General features: G+C 48.0%; 7 protein-coding genes across 14 annotated transcripts; 5 read left to right on the forward strand and 2 right to left on the reverse strand.

Annotated features, from left to right (window-relative positions):
• The first annotated feature begins 291 nt into the window (after nt 1-291).
• On the forward strand, nt 292-2,303 carry FOIG_07130 (uncharacterized protein). 8 transcript variants are annotated; one of them, XM_031206524.1, is made up of 6 exons: nt 292-861; nt 917-1,021; nt 1,084-1,174; nt 1,224-1,320; nt 1,375-1,635; nt 1,687-2,303. In XM_031206524.1, the coding sequence occupies exons 1-6, from the start codon at nt 685-687 to the stop codon at nt 2,099-2,101; spliced, it is 1,146 nt and encodes a 381-aa protein (XP_031063643.1). In that variant the 5' UTR covers nt 292-684; the 3' UTR covers nt 2,102-2,303. The 8 variants fall into 8 exon arrangements, with proteins under 8 accessions (XP_031063643.1, XP_031063647.1, XP_031063641.1 ...); XM_031206528.1 differs by having other exon boundaries at nt 292-1,021; XM_031206522.1 differs by having other exon boundaries at nt 1,224-1,635.
• A 634-nt stretch (nt 2,304-2,937) lies between these two features.
• Nucleotides 2,938-4,954, forward strand: FOIG_07131 (uncharacterized protein; the record flags this gene model as incomplete). Its single annotated transcript, XM_031206529.1, has 2 exons — nt 2,938-3,838; nt 3,891-4,954. The coding sequence occupies 2 exons, from the start codon at nt 2,938-2,940 to the stop codon at nt 4,952-4,954; spliced, it is 1,965 nt and encodes a 654-aa protein (XP_031063648.1).
• Nucleotides 4,955-5,124: 170 nt separating this feature from the next.
• Nucleotides 5,125-6,567, reverse strand: FOIG_07132 (oxidoreductase). Its single transcript, XM_031206530.1, has 3 exons — nt 5,981-6,567; nt 5,408-5,924; nt 5,125-5,359 (listed from the first exon to the last, which is right to left on the reverse strand). The coding sequence occupies exons 1-3, from the start codon at nt 6,231-6,233 to the stop codon at nt 5,245-5,247; spliced, it is 885 nt and encodes a 294-aa protein (XP_031063649.1). The 5' UTR covers nt 6,234-6,567; the 3' UTR covers nt 5,125-5,244.
• Nucleotides 6,568-7,141: 574 nt separating this feature from the next.
• Nucleotides 7,142-8,986, forward strand: FOIG_07133 (3-oxoacyl-[acyl-carrier protein] reductase). The gene is made up of 2 exons (XM_031206531.1): nt 7,142-7,410; nt 7,463-8,986. Exons 1-2 carry the CDS (start codon nt 7,332-7,334, stop codon nt 8,314-8,316), a joined length of 933 nt encoding a protein of 310 aa, XP_031063650.1. The 5' UTR covers nt 7,142-7,331; the 3' UTR covers nt 8,317-8,986.
• Nucleotides 8,987-10,684: 1,698 nt separating this feature from the next.
• Nucleotides 10,685-12,702, forward strand: FOIG_07134 (uncharacterized protein; the record flags this gene model as incomplete). The annotated part of the gene is made up of 4 exons (XM_031206532.1): nt 10,685-10,887; nt 10,939-11,100; nt 11,155-12,029; nt 12,080-12,702. The coding sequence occupies 4 exons, from the start codon at nt 10,685-10,687 to the stop codon at nt 12,538-12,540; spliced, it is 1,701 nt and encodes a 566-aa protein (XP_031063651.1). The 3' UTR covers nt 12,541-12,702.
• On the reverse strand, nt 12,682-16,482 carry FOIG_07135 (uncharacterized protein). The gene has a single exon (XM_031206533.1). The coding sequence runs from the start codon at nt 15,832-15,834 to the stop codon at nt 12,973-12,975; it is 2,862 nt and encodes a 953-aa protein (XP_031063652.1). The 5' UTR covers nt 15,835-16,482; the 3' UTR covers nt 12,682-12,972.
• Nucleotides 16,483-17,801: 1,319 nt separating this feature from the next.
• Nucleotides 17,802-18,610, forward strand: FOIG_07136 (uncharacterized protein; the record flags this gene model as incomplete). Its single annotated transcript, XM_031206534.1, has 1 exon — nt 17,802-18,610. The coding sequence occupies one exon, from the start codon at nt 17,802-17,804 to the stop codon at nt 18,135-18,137; it is 336 nt and encodes a 111-aa protein (XP_031063653.1). The 3' UTR covers nt 18,138-18,610.
• Between the last annotated feature and the right edge of the window lie 198 nt (nt 18,611-18,808).

Genomic DNA, 18,808 nt, shown 5'->3' on the forward strand with positions numbered 1-18,808 from the left:
CCAAGGAGTATGAGAGACAAACATGCGTCTTGAGACAATATACCAAATTCTTGGGACCTGTTTCCTCCTGTTTCTTCACTGCTTTTAGGAGTCGAGATGAGGAGTCTGATGAAGGCTGGCATACGGTCTCAAAATAAGCTGTCAACTCTATACCAACACTATTCCTGTCGATTCAAGTTTTGAGCATATCCTACCGAAAGAGGGCCCTCGTGTAACGTGGCCACGAGTTTGGTTCGATATGTCTCATGATCAAGAACAGAAGATCAACGGCGCTTAGCCAGGTCCGGCCAAGAGAGACTCCCACCAACGTTTTGGCTCTCGATGGACGACAATGTGGCTTTATAGACCTCTGCCCTATACCCAAGAATGCCCAAAACTGTCTGGAAGCGTACGCCATGGCTCGTCATCTCTCTCTAAAGAATGGGATTATCCCCGTAGACCACGATTCCTCTCTTCTTCAACCCACACTGCACTTCCAAATGCTCAGGCACCTATGTCAGAAACTGAGTGACTCTTCATATCCATCACCAATGTCTTGCTCATTTGCACGGATATCGGATATCATCAATCGCAAGCTCGGCAGAGGCCGTCCTTCCGAGTACGACGACGACGAGAAGACACGGGCTATATCCATCACTACTACTATCACCATCACGACGACGGCGACGGACTCGATTGGGTAGGATGGTGGTCCTGGAGACGGCTGAGTTTGACCCGAGGCACGGCAATGGCCAATCTGTTTTCGACCTCAACGTTGCCCTGATGGTCATCACTAATATCTTGATGATTTTGCGATTGTATGTTCGCGGTATTATGGCCAAAAATCTTGGATGGGATGATTTGTTGGCTGTTGTTGCTTGGGTAAATACTCCTTGTAATATCCCATCGAAATCAGGGTCGACTCACATATGACTAGGGCCTTGTCATGACCTTTTCTTGTATAGAAATCGTCCTTTTGACGAAGGGTGTTGGATATCACATACAGGATGTGCCGAAGGAGACGTTGCTTCAATTTTTGTCAGTATGTACCCAAGCATGGAATCGTACAAGTACACTCCAGACATTGACTATTCATTGCTACAGCTGTCTCCTGTCGACAAGTTAGTTTTCATCTTGGCGGGTGGATTTGTCAGGCTATCAATCCTTGCTTGTCTTCCTCGCATCAACAGAGACAGTAAGATAACCACCACTTCCAAGTTCCTGTTACTGATCTGAGTCAACAGGATCTTTTGTGACGTGCGTATATGGAGTTTTTGTGGCAACCATAATCACTGCTGTGGCTTCATTCTTATTCGTCCTTTTGTCCTGTATCCCGGTATCGTATGTTGATTCCTTTCTCTCCCTTATTCATTACTCGGAGACTGAGTTGGATAGAGATGTATTCAACGCCGCAAAGCCAGACAGACAGTGCGTCTCAAAATATAGCCTGTCTCGTATGAGATGGGCTCACTCGATTATGTCAACTATTCTTAACGTCGTGATACTCAGCCTCTGTATATGGGTTTCAGCGTCAACCAACAAAACACGAGCTCAAGTCATTAAGATGACGTCGATGGTTTTGCTTGGACTGTTTGCTGTTGTTTCGACAATCACCAGGCTCATTCTTCTGCTTACAACAAACATGAATGTGGACATGTTAGTCAACCACTGCAGAGTATTAAGAACAACAACTGACATATACTATAGAACTTACATCAGCCTTCGAGTAGCACCATTCTTCTCCCTAGAGATCAACTCGGGTCTTTGGTGCGGCTGTCTCCCTGCTTTCCAGCCCCTTTTCGAGTGGACCAACAACCACTACTATAATCATTACAACATGAGGAAGTTATCTCGAAGCAGCGCCCAAGAACCCCTGAATGATTCTTGGAACAGAGATTACATGACTGCAAACCCTCATATTTCAATCCACGGGCAGCCAAGAGATCTAAAAGGGAATAAGACGGCATCGGATGCTGAATCAGCCACTGGATTCGCAATGTTGGAGAATGAAAGAGGCATCAAGTTGACCACTGAGTTTTCGGTGCATGTGGAAGACAGAGTTTATACCGGAGAAGGGTCAGAAGACATAGTATCGAGGACACCAGCGTGGAACGCATTCTGAGAGAAATTGTCCGGTATTGATAGTACAAGTTATACTACTATACCTCAATAGTCTTGTAACATTGGGGTCTAACAAGAAGAAATGGCCATTGAGGCAGCATTGCGACATTTTATGGATCTCAACACCTTCGTTGAGATTGACAAAGAGATTTATGAATGTGGTTGAACAACATATTGCCCAACAAATGATTGAGGCTTGCCGACGGAAAGTTCTATTTTTGAAAACGAAATCTTTGGGTCAATCCAAAACAAGTCCGAAACATTGGGCACGACTTTGCCGTGGTCCTTTGTTTCGAGTGTTGGCAGCTCTAATAAGCGATGGACAAAGGACTCGACTCGAGTACCTAGGTTTGGGCAACCATCACCGAGCCACAACGTCAAGGGTCTGGGGGATGAGCGATTAGAGTCCAGAAGATTCTATATTTTAAAAAAGGTCACTAGGTTAAGACAGAAGGTGTCGATGAACTTGGACGTACACAAGACGTACAATGATCGATGAAGCGTACCTTAGGGAAGACAAGATACTTGTTAATTGTAGCCTACTGAGAGGGCGATATGGAATAGAAATAAGCGTGATACTAAACATTGAATGTTCACCAGATTCAACTCTCATGAAGTTGTTTTGCAGTAAGGATGTCTGTCCGTGTCCTAAAAAAGCGAACGTGCCCACCAAAAGAAGACGCCCTCAAGGGGGTGATGCAACAATTAACCAGCCTTGCCTGTAATCAATCCTTTTAAGTCCTTGTTCGAAGAGAACGCTCATCTTCAGGGTTGCTACACGGACATTATTGATTTTCAAGGAATTATTAAAGCCTTTGAAACCCTCGATAATTGCCCATGCCACGACCCGAGACAACTTCTCATACAACATTCGTTTACTTCTTCTGGAACCAGAGTTCAAAATTGGAAATGACGGAAGATAAAAAATCGGAGACAGGACAAGAGGTCCGGGAAACAGGACAAACGGTTCATCACCACCAACAGCAACCCTCCCTCAAAGACACTGGCTCCGGACCTCCTCGTAGCCAGAATGAGCCTTACTTCGATGATTCCCCCACGTCAACTAAACCGACCAGGACTCAAGTGGCTCGAGAGACTATAGAAACATACCACAATTACAAAAATAAGCGAAAGACAAAAGATCACAACTGGTGGGGAAGCAAGCACCATGAACCCGAAAGAGGCGATCCGGATCGTGAATTTCAGTTCGCACGGAACATGTCAGTATCAAACCAAGAGATCAAGGATGCGCAACAGGCGTATGATGCTAGAATAATTGACCCTTTTGCAGGTAAACCCGACCCACTGGGCCCTCACTTGCGACCTACAACTCCTCCAATGGAGAAAGCCGAGAAGCAGAACAAAGGCCTGGAGGACCAAGGGGTTAATGTAACTCCTGAACTGAGAGAGGAGGTGACTCACCAATTTATCTCCAACAGTGGGATCCATGCAGCTCTCTTAATTCGGTGCAGGAACAAGAAGGATGTCCCTGTCCAGTATGTTAACGAGTTCATCAAGAGCATGGATCGACTGCAGCTCGAGATGGCCACGCAGCAGCACGATGTAACTGAGAAGCTAGGCCAAACCATCAAAGATTGTGAAGAAAAGGAGTCTCGCTGTCAGCAGCTGCAAACTGAAAACAGCAAGCTCGAGATGGAAGTCCACAGGCTCAAAGAGGAGACAGAAAAGCTACAACAAGAGGAAAAAGAGAAGACGGATATACAAAACGAACCCTGTGGTAACTAAAAAAGATGTTCGTCAACTGGCTTTGTATACTGACATGACAGCAGGGAGTAAGGCGGAAGAGGAAAAGGCGGACCTCGAGGATTCCTCGATGCAATACAACAAACATTCTATTCCGCCTCCACCCACCGTAAGGCTACCTAGGACCCCGTTAACTTCCGTCAGAGAAGCCTCACAGTCTAGTCAGAGCTCACCATTATCACCTGTAACCAAGGAAAGCTTGGAGAAGAAGGTCTCCGAAGCAGAATCAGAAAGGGATACTTTCTTAGATCAATTATGCAGTGAACAAGACACAACGAGAACACTTTCAAGCAAGATAAAGGAACTCGAGAAGAAGCCCTGGTCAGTAAAAGCCGCACAGTCTCATGCCACCCAGGACGATGCTTGCAGAAACCGGGTCAAGGAATTGGAGTTACAAGTACAAAACCTCAAAGAGGAACTTCGGGCCAGCAATGACAGCATGAGAGTTCAGGGGAAAACCAACTACATCACGGTTGACAGTCTAATCAATGCAGTTCGGAAGGAGAACAAAGGAACCGATGAAGAAGAAGCACCGAACCTCGTGGACCGAATCAACTATCTGAACTTGGTCTGCTTCTTCCGAACTCGCAACTATCTTCAACTTGCTCTACGGGAGGGCGATCATACATTGGCAAGAATTCTCCTGAATGACGCTGACAAATGGGTCAAGTCATGCAAAGAGTATTTCGAAACGATGGATCCAGAGGTCAATCGCCAAATCAAAGGCTCTATGCTCATTCTTCACGGTATGCGGAAAGTCTTGACGACTAAAGACGAGGGTATCCTAATTGAAGGCATAAAATATGTCAAACATGGACGCAGTGAACTTAACAAGCTCCCAAAGAGTGACTCTTTTGCGCAGCTTGTGCAACTTGCAGATTCTATCCTTCAAGCGACCAAGTACGACGAGGAACAGAATAGTCTGGGTATCAAGAGACTTCCGTTCAATCCATTTGGGTGGAAGAACAAGCGCCAATACGCCAAAATTCAGGGGACTATCAAGGACGACCCAGCCATGAAGGCAGAGGCGTTACGTCTTACAGGCGTCCATTCTCCTTTATCTCCCCATAAATGGAGAAAGGACAACTGAGGCGAGGGCTTTGAGCCGGGCGAAGTACATCGAATGAGGACATTTTCAGTTTGGACATCGTGATTTTGTTGGTAGAGTCGTCTATGGTGTATTGGTAGAAGGTTAGGCTTGTCGTACGTGTTTCAATACCCCCCCTTCTTTTACCTATTCTTCTTATTCTCTATAGGCTCTTATAACTTAGTATAGTCTATTTTTCTATAACAATGTTTATGCTAAGATTCATATACTGCCTGAGTGACTCGTCGTCCTTTATGTGCAAATGACAGGTCCCTATTTCTCCAATATCAGAACTATGGAGCACTGTAGCCCCCATCGATAACAAAGTTGGCACCAGTGGCGTATGTGGAAGCGTCTGATGCTAGGAACAGATAAGCACCCTGGAGCTCATGAGGCTCGCCCTCACGGCTATGTACTTGTCAGCAAATCGACTGTATACAGATAGAGAAATCATACCCAAGAGGAATCTTGTCTTTCCAAATGTCTTTGGTCTCTTGTGGCACAAAGTTGGAGATCTCAGTAATGATATAACCGGGAGAGATGGCGTTGGCACGAGCATATCGAGCCCACTCAACAGCCAGACTCTTGATGAGGTGAATGACACCAGCCTTGGCGGCATTATAAGCAGCCTGGAGTTGGGGAGTGTTTACGATGCTTCCACTCATGGACGCCGTGGCAATGAAACTACCAGATGTGTAATTTGTCAAAGGTTGGCCGTTAATATCAGTCCCCTCGACCTTCTGGCGACGCCAGTGTTTAGCTGCAGCTTTGGCACAGTAATAAGTGCCGTCCAGGTTGGTCTGGACAACATCACGGTAGTGATCAAGAGGGCCATCGACCATGGGACCTTTCGTCCAAGGAATACCGGCATTGGCCACGAAGATATCCAACCGACCGTTAAGGTCCTTGACTGACTGGTCGACAGCCTTCTCAACAGCTTCGGCATCTCTCATATCAACCTGATAGGCCTTGACTGGAGAAGTTTCGTTAAAAAGTAGACTTTTGGGGGGGAAGTTGCAAATGCTCTACCTGAGACGTTGTATTTCTTGGAGATTTCTTCAGCACGCTCTTCAGCTTTGCTGCTGGTACGGTACCAGATTGCAATGTTGGCACCGACTTCAGCGTAAGCCTCGGCGATAGAAAGGCCGATACCAGCGGCGGCACCGGTAATGATGGCAGTCTTGCCCTGAAGAGAGAAACGCTTCAGAATGGAGCCTCCATCGACCACGCGTTTGTTATCATGGACGAAGTTGCCTCCATTGAGGGGGTTAAGATCAGACATGTTGAGTACTGCTTCTCCAACAAGTGAGGTATACAAAGTGATGGGGGAAGACAGAAGAGAGATTGTGTCTCAAAAGACATGATAGTGAAGATTGTAATGCATGAGCCTTTATACGATCCAAGGATAGCAATTGCTGGCCAAATCCCCTCCCCTTGTTCCGCGCCCCGGAACCCTTCCCTCTTGGAAGACCATCTGTTTATCAACAATCAATAGCATCGGCGACTCACGGCCCTCCGATGCCAAGATGTTCTCCCTAGTTGGGACATTCCGAGGTCAGTGACACGACAATTCCTTGTCATCACCGCTGTTCCGTCTCCATCGTGAAGTATTCGGAGTTACCCAAACAAGACGAGTGAGAGCACAACAGACTAGCGGTCGAAGGAGCATTTGGCGACTAAAGCCGTTAGTTGTATAAAAGAAGAAAGGCTTGATGGAGACATTCTCAGTTGTCCGTCAATGAGACCGTTGATTCCATGCTATTGAGTCTCTGGTTGGCTAGGACCCTTGCTTTGGGGATTGTGGGAAGAAGTCCCTAGGGCCATTTCATAAGGTTCACCATCAGCAGCACCCTGTAAGGTAGTGGAGGAGCTTCATGATATGGACCTGGAGCACCCCTCAGCTGTTACCCCTCATAGGTCCCCGCATATACTTAGGTAGACTCCTCTTGTCGACTCTTTAGAATCTTCGAATGTGAAGGGAACTGGCTTCCAAATGAAAGGTGTGATTGAAGCTATGACCGTGATAAGTCAAAATAGGTCTTGGTCTTGTATTCATGGAAAGAGCTTTCCCATGAATCCTTGTAGCATCGATTGATGATGAGACAGTGTCGCACTTGCCTCTATGTTTAGCGGGATACGTTGTCTACGTCACATGCCCCCACCATCATGATGCAGACTCAAAGGAACCTTCGTGGGGTTCTCAACCTTCCCTCCAAAATCCATCGCCATAATAAATCGAAATTTTGAGCATCATTTACTTTTTGAATTTAATTTTTTATCAAAGCACATCCTGGTTTATGTAAAATCTCATTGACTGCGTCCTCAGCGAGCTGTTCTTCGATCAATTGATATATACAACCTACTCGTCCTTTCATCCATCATGGCGAATACAGCAGCTTCCCCCAGGTCTCATCGTCCCTATGACTCAAAGCTTGGAATAGTCACAGGAGGCTCTCGAGGTTGGTCTATCACCAACCACTTCCAATTTACATCGTCGCTGACTCAGTCAAGGTATTGGTGCAGCCGTTGCTGCGAGACTCGCTGCCAAAGGATGCAATCTTCTCCTTGTTTACACCTCCAACTCGTCCACAGAACTAACCAGAAATCTTTGCGGCGAGCTATCATCTCTGCACAGCATTAAATGCCTTGCAGTACAGGCCGATTTGGGCAAGCCGTCCGAAGCTTCTCCCAAAATCATTGAAGCTGCACGTCGCCTTCATGATTTATATAACCCGCACAAGCCCTTCCAAATTGATATACTAATCAACAATGCCGGTGTCTCGTCTAACCAGCATATGAATGATGAAAGACATGGAAAAATTCAAGAAGTCGAGTTTCACCGCGTCTATAATGTCAATGTCTTGGCCCCTCTCCTCCTGACCCAGGCTGTCGCCCCGCATCTTCCCACAAACCGCGCGGGCCGCATTGTCAATGTTTCCAGTGTATCTTCGTCTATCGGGTATCAGGGCCAATCTGTTTACGCCGGGAGTAAAGCGGCTTTGGAAGCAATGACACGGACCTGGAGTCGTGAGCTGGCTACTCGTGCCACAGTCAATGCTGTCAATCCCGGGCCTGCTTGGGGAGATATGTACGCAGCCGCTGGACAGACTTTCTGGAACATAAACCAGCCTTATGTTGACGCAGCCCCATTGGCGCAGTATAACGGTGAACCGGAGGTTTTGGCTATGGTTGGGACTGATGCTGAACGCTTTGATCGAACGGTACGTGAGAACATGGGCAATCGAAGACCTGGGTTTACGACCGAAATCGCCGGTACAATTGATATGCTCTGTTCAGAAGAGAGTGGGTGGACAACAGGAAGTGTAATTTGCGCGAATGGAGGTATGAAAATGTCAATCGCTTAGAAGTTTTCCTACACACTTTCGTCACACGCCAGCAAAGACATAGATGAACGGACCGATCCCAGAACTTCAATGGTTGCCACATCCGAGCGGGTTCCCGCTTCATCACCAAAGAGCAACCCGGGTGTCTAGCCATTGTGATTGCTCATACTAGCAAATTATAGCACGAGCTTCCACACGGCAAGTTCAGCCGGTTTCAGAACAACCGCTGGTCGGGTGAAAAGGACCAGGTGTACAGTCGATCATCGATTTCCGTCTTTTCATGTGGTTAGACGCATGTTGCTCATGTCGAGGTGACAATGAAGAATTTGTATGAGAAAACGACCCTTTGCATTCGATTGCCTTCATAGCTCCTCGCCTTATGCTTGCCCAGGGACATAACTGCGACTGCGGTACTACGAGCATAACCGCGGGCACGGTCAACAATCAGCCAATCGTGCTAAGCAATACTTATATATTTTGGAGGTCTGGCGGCTTCTGGCAGGAGTGAAACGGTGGCGCTTCGTAAAAGGGGGTGAATGCCCTGTCATAGCTGTGTGCAGCCATCTACACCATACGTAATGCCGAGTACTTTGCAAAGAGCCTCCTCGACATTGTTGGCAACCTCATGTAGCGACATCAAGCATCTCGGTTTCATGCCCAATGTTGTGTGACAAGGTTTAACAGATTCGACATATCTGTCAGCTTGACAAAGCATGCTTGTATCACACGATGCCGTTGCATCTGGGGTAGAAGCCGACGATACACAGGAATTGCTTTGAGATCGAGGTATATGTCTTGTTGAAGTGTTGCTTGGTCATTAAGGCGACCGAACAAGTTGCAAGGGAAAGGTTTCAACCAGTGGAACAAGAAGATTCGAGGCGCATCTCAAGAGATATTTCACTTTTTCTTGATAATATCATCGCCAAACGACCCTCCGCTCGATGCTTCGTCCGATGCTTACGCCTCCTTTTGAGGTTCCAGCGACAGCTTTTCACGGTCTGAGGCTTCCTTTCACTTCATTTCTTGAGCAAACTCGGACAGGATGCCGCCTCTATCCTGCGATATCATCTTGCGAACTTCAGGGAGTAGTTGGAAAGTTTCCTCTTATTTCGTCCCCACATAAAACGAATTCTCAGAATCATGACAAAGAATAGGATATAAACAAGTCTAAAACAACTCAAGTCATACAATACACATGCGGGTTGTGTGTGCGTATACTCAGGTACGGAAGGTTGATAATCACTGCAGACTCCTTTACTTGTTTGCAACGGGTCAAGCATTTAGAAGTGACCAAGCCATGTGGAAAAGGTTGCCACAAACTGAGGATAAAGTTTAATGAAGGTTACCTCTCTCATGAACTATAGTCTGCGGTGAAGTTGTCACATTTCATCTGGGCGTTTTGTATTTAACTGTTGCTCCTGAAAGACATCCAGAAGACTCGTGGTGAGGAAGCCCACAGCCTCGACTTGGGGCTGAGATACTGTACAAAAGCTTTCTTTTTATACCCATACTCTCTTGAGCCATATACATTTGATCAATGCAAATGCTCATGCAGAAGTTGAAGCACAGTTTCAGCCTCAAGAAGCGCCAGAGGTGGCCGAAGCAGATCTGCATGTTGGCAAAGAACACGTGCCTTGACGTTAGATGGTGGACAGAGATTGTTGTGGCTTTGAAACCAATACGCAAAATTCACATAGAGATTAAATGTGTTGTGCCTTTAGTTAGGCGTGTTGACCCGATTTCGAGCTGCATCCTTCATGATGATTCATGCCAGTTCCCGCGATCTTTGGACTCACAACCACTCACAGATCAACTTCTGGCATCAGTCACACTCTGCCTAGAATTTGGCACCTGCATATCTGTTGGCGGTAAATTAACTGTCAGTAAGTCAAAGCTACAGGTGCGTCTCTGCCAATGCAATGAGCTGCTCTTTTATCCTCCCCGGAGCTGTCTCGAACGTCCCGATGGATCCCGCATATCGATTACCAAAAGCCCCTATGCGAATAATTCGAAGTACTTGCGATAGAATGTGAAACTGTCAGGTTGTAAGATCAAAGCCTCGGATCATATCGGCCAACAAAAGATATAAAAGGGAGGGAACGGCCATGGGTCCCCAACCAAACATTAGCCACATCTCATTCAGTCGTTGCCGTGTGACTTCGGAGATTGATCCTCTGACACACTGATACCCTCCCCGACTGACAGACTTCTTCACGATCATTGTGTCTTGTCCTACTTAGTACGGGTCACCAAGTCGACGGCAACGCCTACTTCTTTCTCTCCCCTCTCTCCTGTCAACACAACCTCTTCCTCTTCCTCATCCTCTTCTTCACATCTGAAACTCTTTGCCAGTTCGACTCTCAAACTTCACCCGCACTTCGATCTAACAATGGCAGGCGGTTCGACACATTCGGATCCGGCCTTTGCCGCCAAACTTGCCCGGCGTCAACAACTGAACTACAATGCCATGGTTTTCTTTGCTACAGCTATGACTGCTTTCTTCTTCACCATGTGCATAGCCATCCTTCTCAGAAGGCTTTGCGTTGATCTAGGTGCCTCGCGCAAACCGAATACCGCCACAGCGATCTTCCGGTAATGATCTGCCCTCACCTGGAACGGGACATTGGTTTAACTGTATAACAGGCGCCTGAGAGCGAGTGCTCTTGTAAATATCGCAAGGTTACCATCGGGAGGATATACTCTTGCTATGTTCGGATACGTAGTTATCAACACGATCGTCACTTTTACTCACCTGGACAACGACAATATGCCGCTTCTTTCCAACATGGCCTCTCGAACCGGATGGTTAGTTTTCAAATACACCTTTTAGCAAAACTTCTAGTAACGTAATATATACAGGATGGCTATTGCAAATCTCCTCATCGTCGTCCTTCTCTCCCTCAAGAATACTCCCATTGTCATATTCATGACCTCCTCTTATGAACGCCTCAACATTCTCCATCGCATAACCGGCTACACTACTCTTATCTTCGCCATAGTACACTCTTGCAGTTACGCTGCCGTTTTCGGTGCCCAAAACTTTCTCCAACGTTTGCTTGCGAGAGAAGAAATCTTTGGCATGGTCGCTATGGGCTCATTCTTAATCCTTGGCTTTGCCGGTGCTGTCCTCCGGACGTGGTGGTACGAACTATTTTACTACCTTCATGTGGTATTCTGGATCCTTGCTGTCATCTTGACCAGTCTCCATCAGCCGGAGCCTAGCAAGAAGGTTCTGTACGTCATTTTTGCTTCAGCCGGAATTTGGGTCCTCGAGCGAATCATCCGCCTCGCACGTATCATCGTTAACAGCGCCAATAACACCGTCACTCTCACGCCGCTCCCTAATGGTGGTACTCGTGTCACACTTGCCAAGGCACCATATGGATCTTCATCTGGCAAACATGGCTTCCTTTGGATCCCCGGGGTACGCACCGTTGAAACCCACCCTTTCACCATGGTTGCTACTGATCCCCTCGAGTTTGTTGTGGTAGCCCATGACGGATTCACTCGGGCTTTGCACAAGTGTGCCCTTGAGTACCCGGGAATCACACTGAAAGGGTCAGTCGAGGGTCCTTACGGTAATCACCCTGATGTCAAGGGGTATGACAAGGTCATGCTTATAGCAGGGGGGAGCGGTGCAAGCTTCACGGTTGGCGCGGCTCTAGATATGCTCAAAAGACTGGACACAGATGCCGAGGTCGACATCGAATTCGTATGGGTGATCAGGAAACCAAGTAAGTCCACGTTAAAAACCGTGGTGTCACGATACTAACCGATCTTGTAGCATATTTCACCTGGTTCGCCGACCATGTCGAGACCCTACGTCGAGACCACCGTGTCTCGACCAAGATCTATGTAACACGAGCTTCAGAAACCGAGATTGTCCCCTGGAGACAGCTTTCCTCACGATCGCACGCGTCTTCAAGCAGCACTTTCATCGAGCCCGACCCGGAAAAGGACGTTCTTCCCCACGTCGATACTGCCCGATTATCGCTTGACATTGAGAAGAACGAAGCTCTCTCACCCGCGATAAACGCTTCCATGGATGATGCCTTTCACGTTGGGAGGCCAGATGTCGCTTCACTTGTGGAAGAACTTACAGAGAATTTGCCATCCGACAAACGAGTGCTGGTGATGGGCTGCGGGCCCCGGACACTCATGTCAGCCGTTCAGGACGCGGCTGCTGGCTGTATCGTGGAAAACAGAGCTGGTGTTGAGTTGCATCTGGAGCAATTTGGGTGGTGAAAAAAGTTCATGGTTAATCTTATTGCATATGATTCCAGATCTGAACTGGTATCAAACGAATTGAAAAATGATCTTGAGGCTGACAAGCAACTCAATTAATTCAAAATGATAGCAGATAGCAGCATCAAATTTCTGAAACGGTTTGGCTCTTGAACTTTTGGTAACGCATTGATTATCATACCGTATCAAACATATGATACATATATACACATATACACGTCCTTGAAACTATAACTAATAAAAAAAGTATGTACCAATGTCCATCCAGAACAAGGACCTGTTGGGTATAGAGCATCCAAAAAAAAACAATTCATCCGTCATTGACCCAACCCGACGCCTCCCTTTTTTCGCTGTTTATGAATCCAAGAGTTCCGAAACTATTCGGCCGTAAAATATATATGAAGATGGGTGAAAAAGAGGCATCAGCATTAATTATGACGCCGCATTATCGCGACTATCTTCGCATTGGTGGATCGAGGGTTGTGAAGACCGGCGCCGAGTGCTGAGGAACTTGGCACTTATAACCTTAGTTCCATGTGACACCTTATCCAAGAACCCCTGAGATTTCTCCTTCATCGTGCTTTGTCGGCGCGCCCTCCCGGCAATCGCTGTCTCCATAGGCGACGGCATCTCTTCATCCGGCTGTCTGAGGGCATCACGCACCGCAGGGCAAGGATCGACGAGTTGCTTGGCGTCGCCAATAAATTGGAGAAAGACCGAGTAGGACATGCAAACAGCCTGGAGGACAATGACGACGATGAAAGCCGTTCTGACGGTGCCTCCGTGCTTAATTATGCCATACATGATAAAGGGGAAGAACCCGGGGCCGGAACTACCCATAGTGATAAAGGCGGCAGCACGCTTGGTGCGTCGACCTTGACCACGGAGACCAATGGCAAAAATAAGAGGGTATATAGGGCCCTCGAAGAAGTAAAAGAGAACGATGGGTATAACAAGAAGGTTAGGGTTGGGTGGACGGACAACCACAGGAAGAAGGGCAAAGACGAAACAGCCAGCGATGCAGGCGGTGAGGATGGTACGGGGTCGTGGGAAGCGGGAACGATATACAGAGAGATATGCAAGGCCAGCTGCCATGAAGCGGGACACGGCAAAGGCGGTATGCGCGATGAGGAGATAATCGGGTATTGAGAGTGTGATGCCAGGTGGTTTATCGGGGTTGGGAATGTCGCCTGCACCTTCGGTTGCTTGCTCGCCGGTGTTGGGTGTGTTGGGGAGTATGGATATCATGAGGCTGCGGAAGTAGATGCTGAAACACTCCTGGGCGGCAACGTAAGTGTATTGAGCAACAACGGCGAGGATAAGACTCCATGTGCGGAGTTGTAGACCGCCTCTTTTCTTCTGAGGATCCATAGGAAGATGCTTGGCAGATTGCTCAAGCTCACGGTCACTCACTTCGGGAAGTGGCATGTAGTAGAAGAAGAGCCCGAGGGCAACACACAGGAGTGTGATTCCTAGGTACGTCCATTGCACGTTGATGAGTGTCATGCTGGTCGCGTTGTTCTGCTCCACAATGCCCTTGAAGAAGACCTTCTGGGCCAGCAGGCCGCTAAGAACACTGCCAGTGCCTTGGATACCTTGCGCCATGAGCACGCGAGTCTCGCCGTATTCGGGGGGGCCGCAAAGTATCAAGAATGCATTTGCGCCAACCTCCAGAATTGATAGACCAAACCCGACAACGAAGTTGCTGAGCATGAATCCGGCGTATGATTGGGTAACAGCCGAGGGCCAGAAGATGACAGTTCCAATCCCATAAAAGCATAGCCCGACGATAAAAGTAACTTTGAAGCCACCAACGCTGTCGTGGCCGTTGGCCTTGTGTCGCTTCGATCGGTTGTGTTCGTCGCGCCGAAGAATCCATTCGCCCACTAGCAGGGGTCCAAAGAAGTAACCGCCTCCGAAGTATACAGACGTCATGCCAAGTGTTTCAGCTGTGGTCATATTGTCGACTTTCGCAATGACGTTGTTCAAAGTATTGAGTAGGCCATATGATATTCCCCATAACAGAAATAAGATGGACACAATTGTGCAGTATTTGAATGACTGCTTCTTGTTGCATTTGAGCATACTTTTAGGTTTTGTCATGTTGACGAAGCCAAAATAAACACCCTCGACAGTTCCGGTTGAAGACGTCATGGTTGTTGATGTTTGAAAGGTCCCATTACTCTGGTAACCACGTTGCGCAGGACGAGTTGAGCCTGGTTCGTCGAAAGGTGTCGTCAAAAATTCCATCGCGCTCATGGGAGCATTAGCATTGAGAGGCTGTGCGCCGGTTTGCGCGACAGGAGGGGGCTGTTGAATACTGGCGCGATGGCCCGTTGACGGCGTATCTGAATCGTTGGGCCCCTTGGGTGTACTGGCGCGGGTTCCATTGGGGTCGTAGAGCATGGAGGGGAGCAGCTTGAGGACCAGAGGCTTCAATGTCGGGACGCAGGCGCACATCATACCAACGTTAACCTCAACGGCACTCCACATAAGCGAACGCGAAGCATTCCAGGCAAAGTCGGTCTGCCCACCAAATCGAGACTGGGGATCGGCAGTTGTACTGGTTGGTGCTGTAATGGCTTGCTGAAGGTAGTAAATTCTGACCACATCGACAACGGTAACGAATATTCCAACGGTAAAGGTGAGGACCAGAATTGTTTTCTGGCGAGAAGGGAGGCGCATGCCGGTGAGGACAGGTATAGGTAGAGCGAGAATGGCCAGGTCCGTAACGATATTGACGGGTGAAGAACATATAAACTCAGTAAGTAGTGGTATACATTTCGCGCGTTCGTCATAGTTAACATCCCAGGCGGCTTGGGTCGGGCGGCATTGGAAAACATTCATGAAGGTGAGAATAACACCAGCAATATTGACGACCGCAAGTGTCAACCAAGAGGCAAATCGAAGGACTCTTTGGGTGTGCTTGGCCAAACGGAGGTAGAATATGAGTACCGAGGTTTTGGTGGCCATCAACGCGGGATTGTACAGGATGGAAAAGACATATTCGCAACGGCGAAGGGCAGGCAAGCGGTTCGGGTCGATGTTTTCGTCGTGCCGTCCGAGGCCATTGTGAACGCCGAAACAGATGGTGAAGGAGAGGAAGAAGGCGAAGAGCCATGCGAGGATCATGACGCGGTCATCCCAGGTGACATTCCTAACAATGAAGGTCCGCGAGACCATTCGTGCTGCGACGAAGACTGTAGCGAGGACGAGAGTGGCCGTTGTAACGGCGAAGACGACCGGCCCACGATCGGGAATGCCTCCATCGTCGGTGGAGGCCGAGTCGGACATATCGAGGACGGAATTGGAAGAGACATGGACTCGTCACTCGTGAAATTGGGTGTGAAGCTGAGATCGAGGCTGGCTTGACAAGTTGGAGCCGTTGCTACCTTGATGAGCGTGCCATGTCTTTGAAGGTTCGATGTTAGAATATCGGGGTTGAATTCGGGAGATTACTGGGAGAGTAGGATGAAATTGGATCGGCAGAAGAGTCGGTTGGAAGTCGAGTTTTGGCGGGTAGAGGCTACCAAAGGCTAATAAGCCCAGGGCAGGTAACGTAACCTTGGGATCGTGGCTGCCCGTGCTGGGCTGTCAGATGGCGGATATTGTCTGGTTTTCGGCGTACTGCGGCGGCGTATTCCCGTCGGGATGTGCCTACCGGGGGGATGATGAGATGCCTAGGAAGAGATGAACAAGCGACAAAAAAAGGAAAGACAAGATAATCTGTTGAAGACTTTGCTAATAACCGAGAAGAAGCAAAGAAATATGTGTCCCTTCCCTTCCTGTCAAGTTTATGCTTGTCCTAGTTCTTGATTGTAGAAGGAACAAGCAAGAAAAGCCAGGCCAGGTCAGGTTCTGGTCAATCGTCAAAAGTGGTTGTGTCCAAGGTCCAAGCCCCCCAAAACCCGCCGGAGAGAAAAAACCGGGGTGAGTTTTTTTAGCGGCTTTAGCGGGTATCTCAGCCACCGAAGAGTGGGTGAGAGTGAGCCAGCCAATGGATCCATGAGGTGCCCCGCCGGCAGTCGGGAGACCGTGGAGCTGGGAGCGCTGGACCATGAGGCTAAATAAGAGTCGACACCCCAACGATGTGGATACTTTTTACAACGGCATTCCATAGAGGCAGTTCGATTCAAACGGTGAAGATTGGAGTATAAGAGGGGACAAGAGTTTGGTAGAGCTCAGGCTACTCTAAAATCGTATGAGTACGAGGTCTTGGGGAGTCGGGAGACGGCAGCTCAACTCAATTGACTGAGTTATGAAAGTCAAGTCCCTTCAGGTCGCACTGCATACGAGTCAATGGATAATTTACCGACTAATCGGGTACTCGATTGTCAGGTGACTCGAGTCGTTGGGTAATTCTGGGGTTGATGGCTTTTCTGTTGGTCTATTGGTCTAAGCTTGAACAGATCCAATGCCATTGATTTCCGGTGAGGGTAAATGAAGGTTGTTATTATTTTAGCCATTGATTATTAGGTAGCTATTGGCGCGGTCCGTTGTCCGTTGCATCGAGACCTGCATAAGACAAAAATCATGCAAGAAAATCTCTTCAAAGCAGATCCAATTCTCTGTCTCGGCAGGGTCTTGGTTGAATCTTGGCTGCTCAGCTAAGCTAAAGACAACTTTAGTCTTTACCTTCAGTTCGGTCGCTTGATTAGGCGAATGATTTTTGACGGTAGCATCCTCTAAAAAATGCCGCGCACGGAATTGAGGGGAAGATGACATTGGCGCGTGATGAATGGTTGAGCGATAAGTTGCGCTACGTAGTGGCTTCCATTGGGGGAATTGATACACCATTGGATCGTCATCGTCATCATCATCACACTCCAAGTCTCCTTCCCGTCCTCTCCTGAACTCGCGCACAACCGCTATTTGCGACTGTTGCGTGGATTCTCATCCTCAATTGGATGGTTTCTGATTATGAGTTTTGTTTCGGTCGGGCCTTTACTTCCCTCAAGTTCAAGAGTCTGCATCCAAAAACTGATGATTCTTTGCAATACAACACAACACGACACAATACAATACACAAAAGACCGTTTCCTAATGCTAGAATGACAACACCATCAGTGCTGGAAAAGAATCTCGGTGCCTACTTTATTTCCCCATATTGATTGCCGCGGCTCCGCTGTTGTCCGACTTTTGAGCATCGCTCCACTGGCAATGGTTGCTCATTGCTCTCCAGTTCTCAAGCCACTTTACGCTTATTTTCTCTGTGGTGAATAGGTAGGTAGTGATAGCAGTCTGTTCACACAGTAGACTCCATGCTGCGCCCGCGCCGTCGTGCCGTCGCTCCTCTGGTTCTCTTGTTTTATCCTCATTCACTCAAAGCTGAAGATCATACGTCATGTCTCTTGACAAGGATGGCAAGGCATGACAAGTCGACAAGCTTTCACCAAGCCTTGATCGTCGGCCCGCCATCGCCATTAGGCAAACGGTCTGTGGGTGCATCAAGACTGATTGACCGTCACTTCACTTCAGCTGATTCTCAGATTTCAGATTTCAGATTTCGGTTTTCAGTTTTCAGCCATCATTTCCGCTTCTCACCGCAACAAGAATACTCAACCAATATCAACATCTGCAGCCAAGACGCACGTTGATCACGAGCCTAACCGATAATGCCCGCATGGCATGGCCTCGACTGGTCTTTGGTCTTGACTGTCCCTCGTGTAGCTCATTTTGGCGCTCCCTTAAAATGGCGGTGCTTATTAGTGAGTGACACCAGATCATCACCTTGTTATCCACTGAGGAGCTCCCATTCAAGCGATTTATGCCATTGGGCCAACTTAGCTGCCACGTCAAATCTCTGCTCATTTTGTCGTGTTAATTGAGCTCCCCATTCTTGCAGTAGCACAAAGGATCTGTAACCGATGCAGACGCAGGGTCTTTCCACCGTATTTTGAACTGCCTATCTCAATATGAGCTGGAGTTGGAAAAACTGCATAGCATTGTTGCCTTTTCAGTTCAGAATTCAAGGGGGTTGCTAGAGGAGATCACTTGAAAGCGAAAGGAGTTAAATTGTTTCATGAAACCAAACTATTCACTTTGAGCATACATGCACCTCGGAAAGCTCATCTCATCCAAGATAACTATACTGTACGAAGCTACTTACCAGTGCGTGTTCCGAACAAAGTCATATTACAAAAAAATCAGACTTAATCACGCCGTTGCACAAATTCTTCCTCCTTAAATCTATGTGACTGTAGCCTTTCCTCCCGGCCCCGGAACCAAATGCCCCTCCGATTCAAGTCGGCATCCGTTGTCGGCGTTG

Source organism: Fusarium odoratissimum, assembly GCF_000260195.1.
Source record: "Fusarium odoratissimum NRRL 54006 unplaced genomic scaffold supercont1.10, whole genome shotgun sequence".
Taxonomy (NCBI): domain Eukaryota; kingdom Fungi; phylum Ascomycota; class Sordariomycetes; order Hypocreales; family Nectriaceae; genus Fusarium; species Fusarium odoratissimum.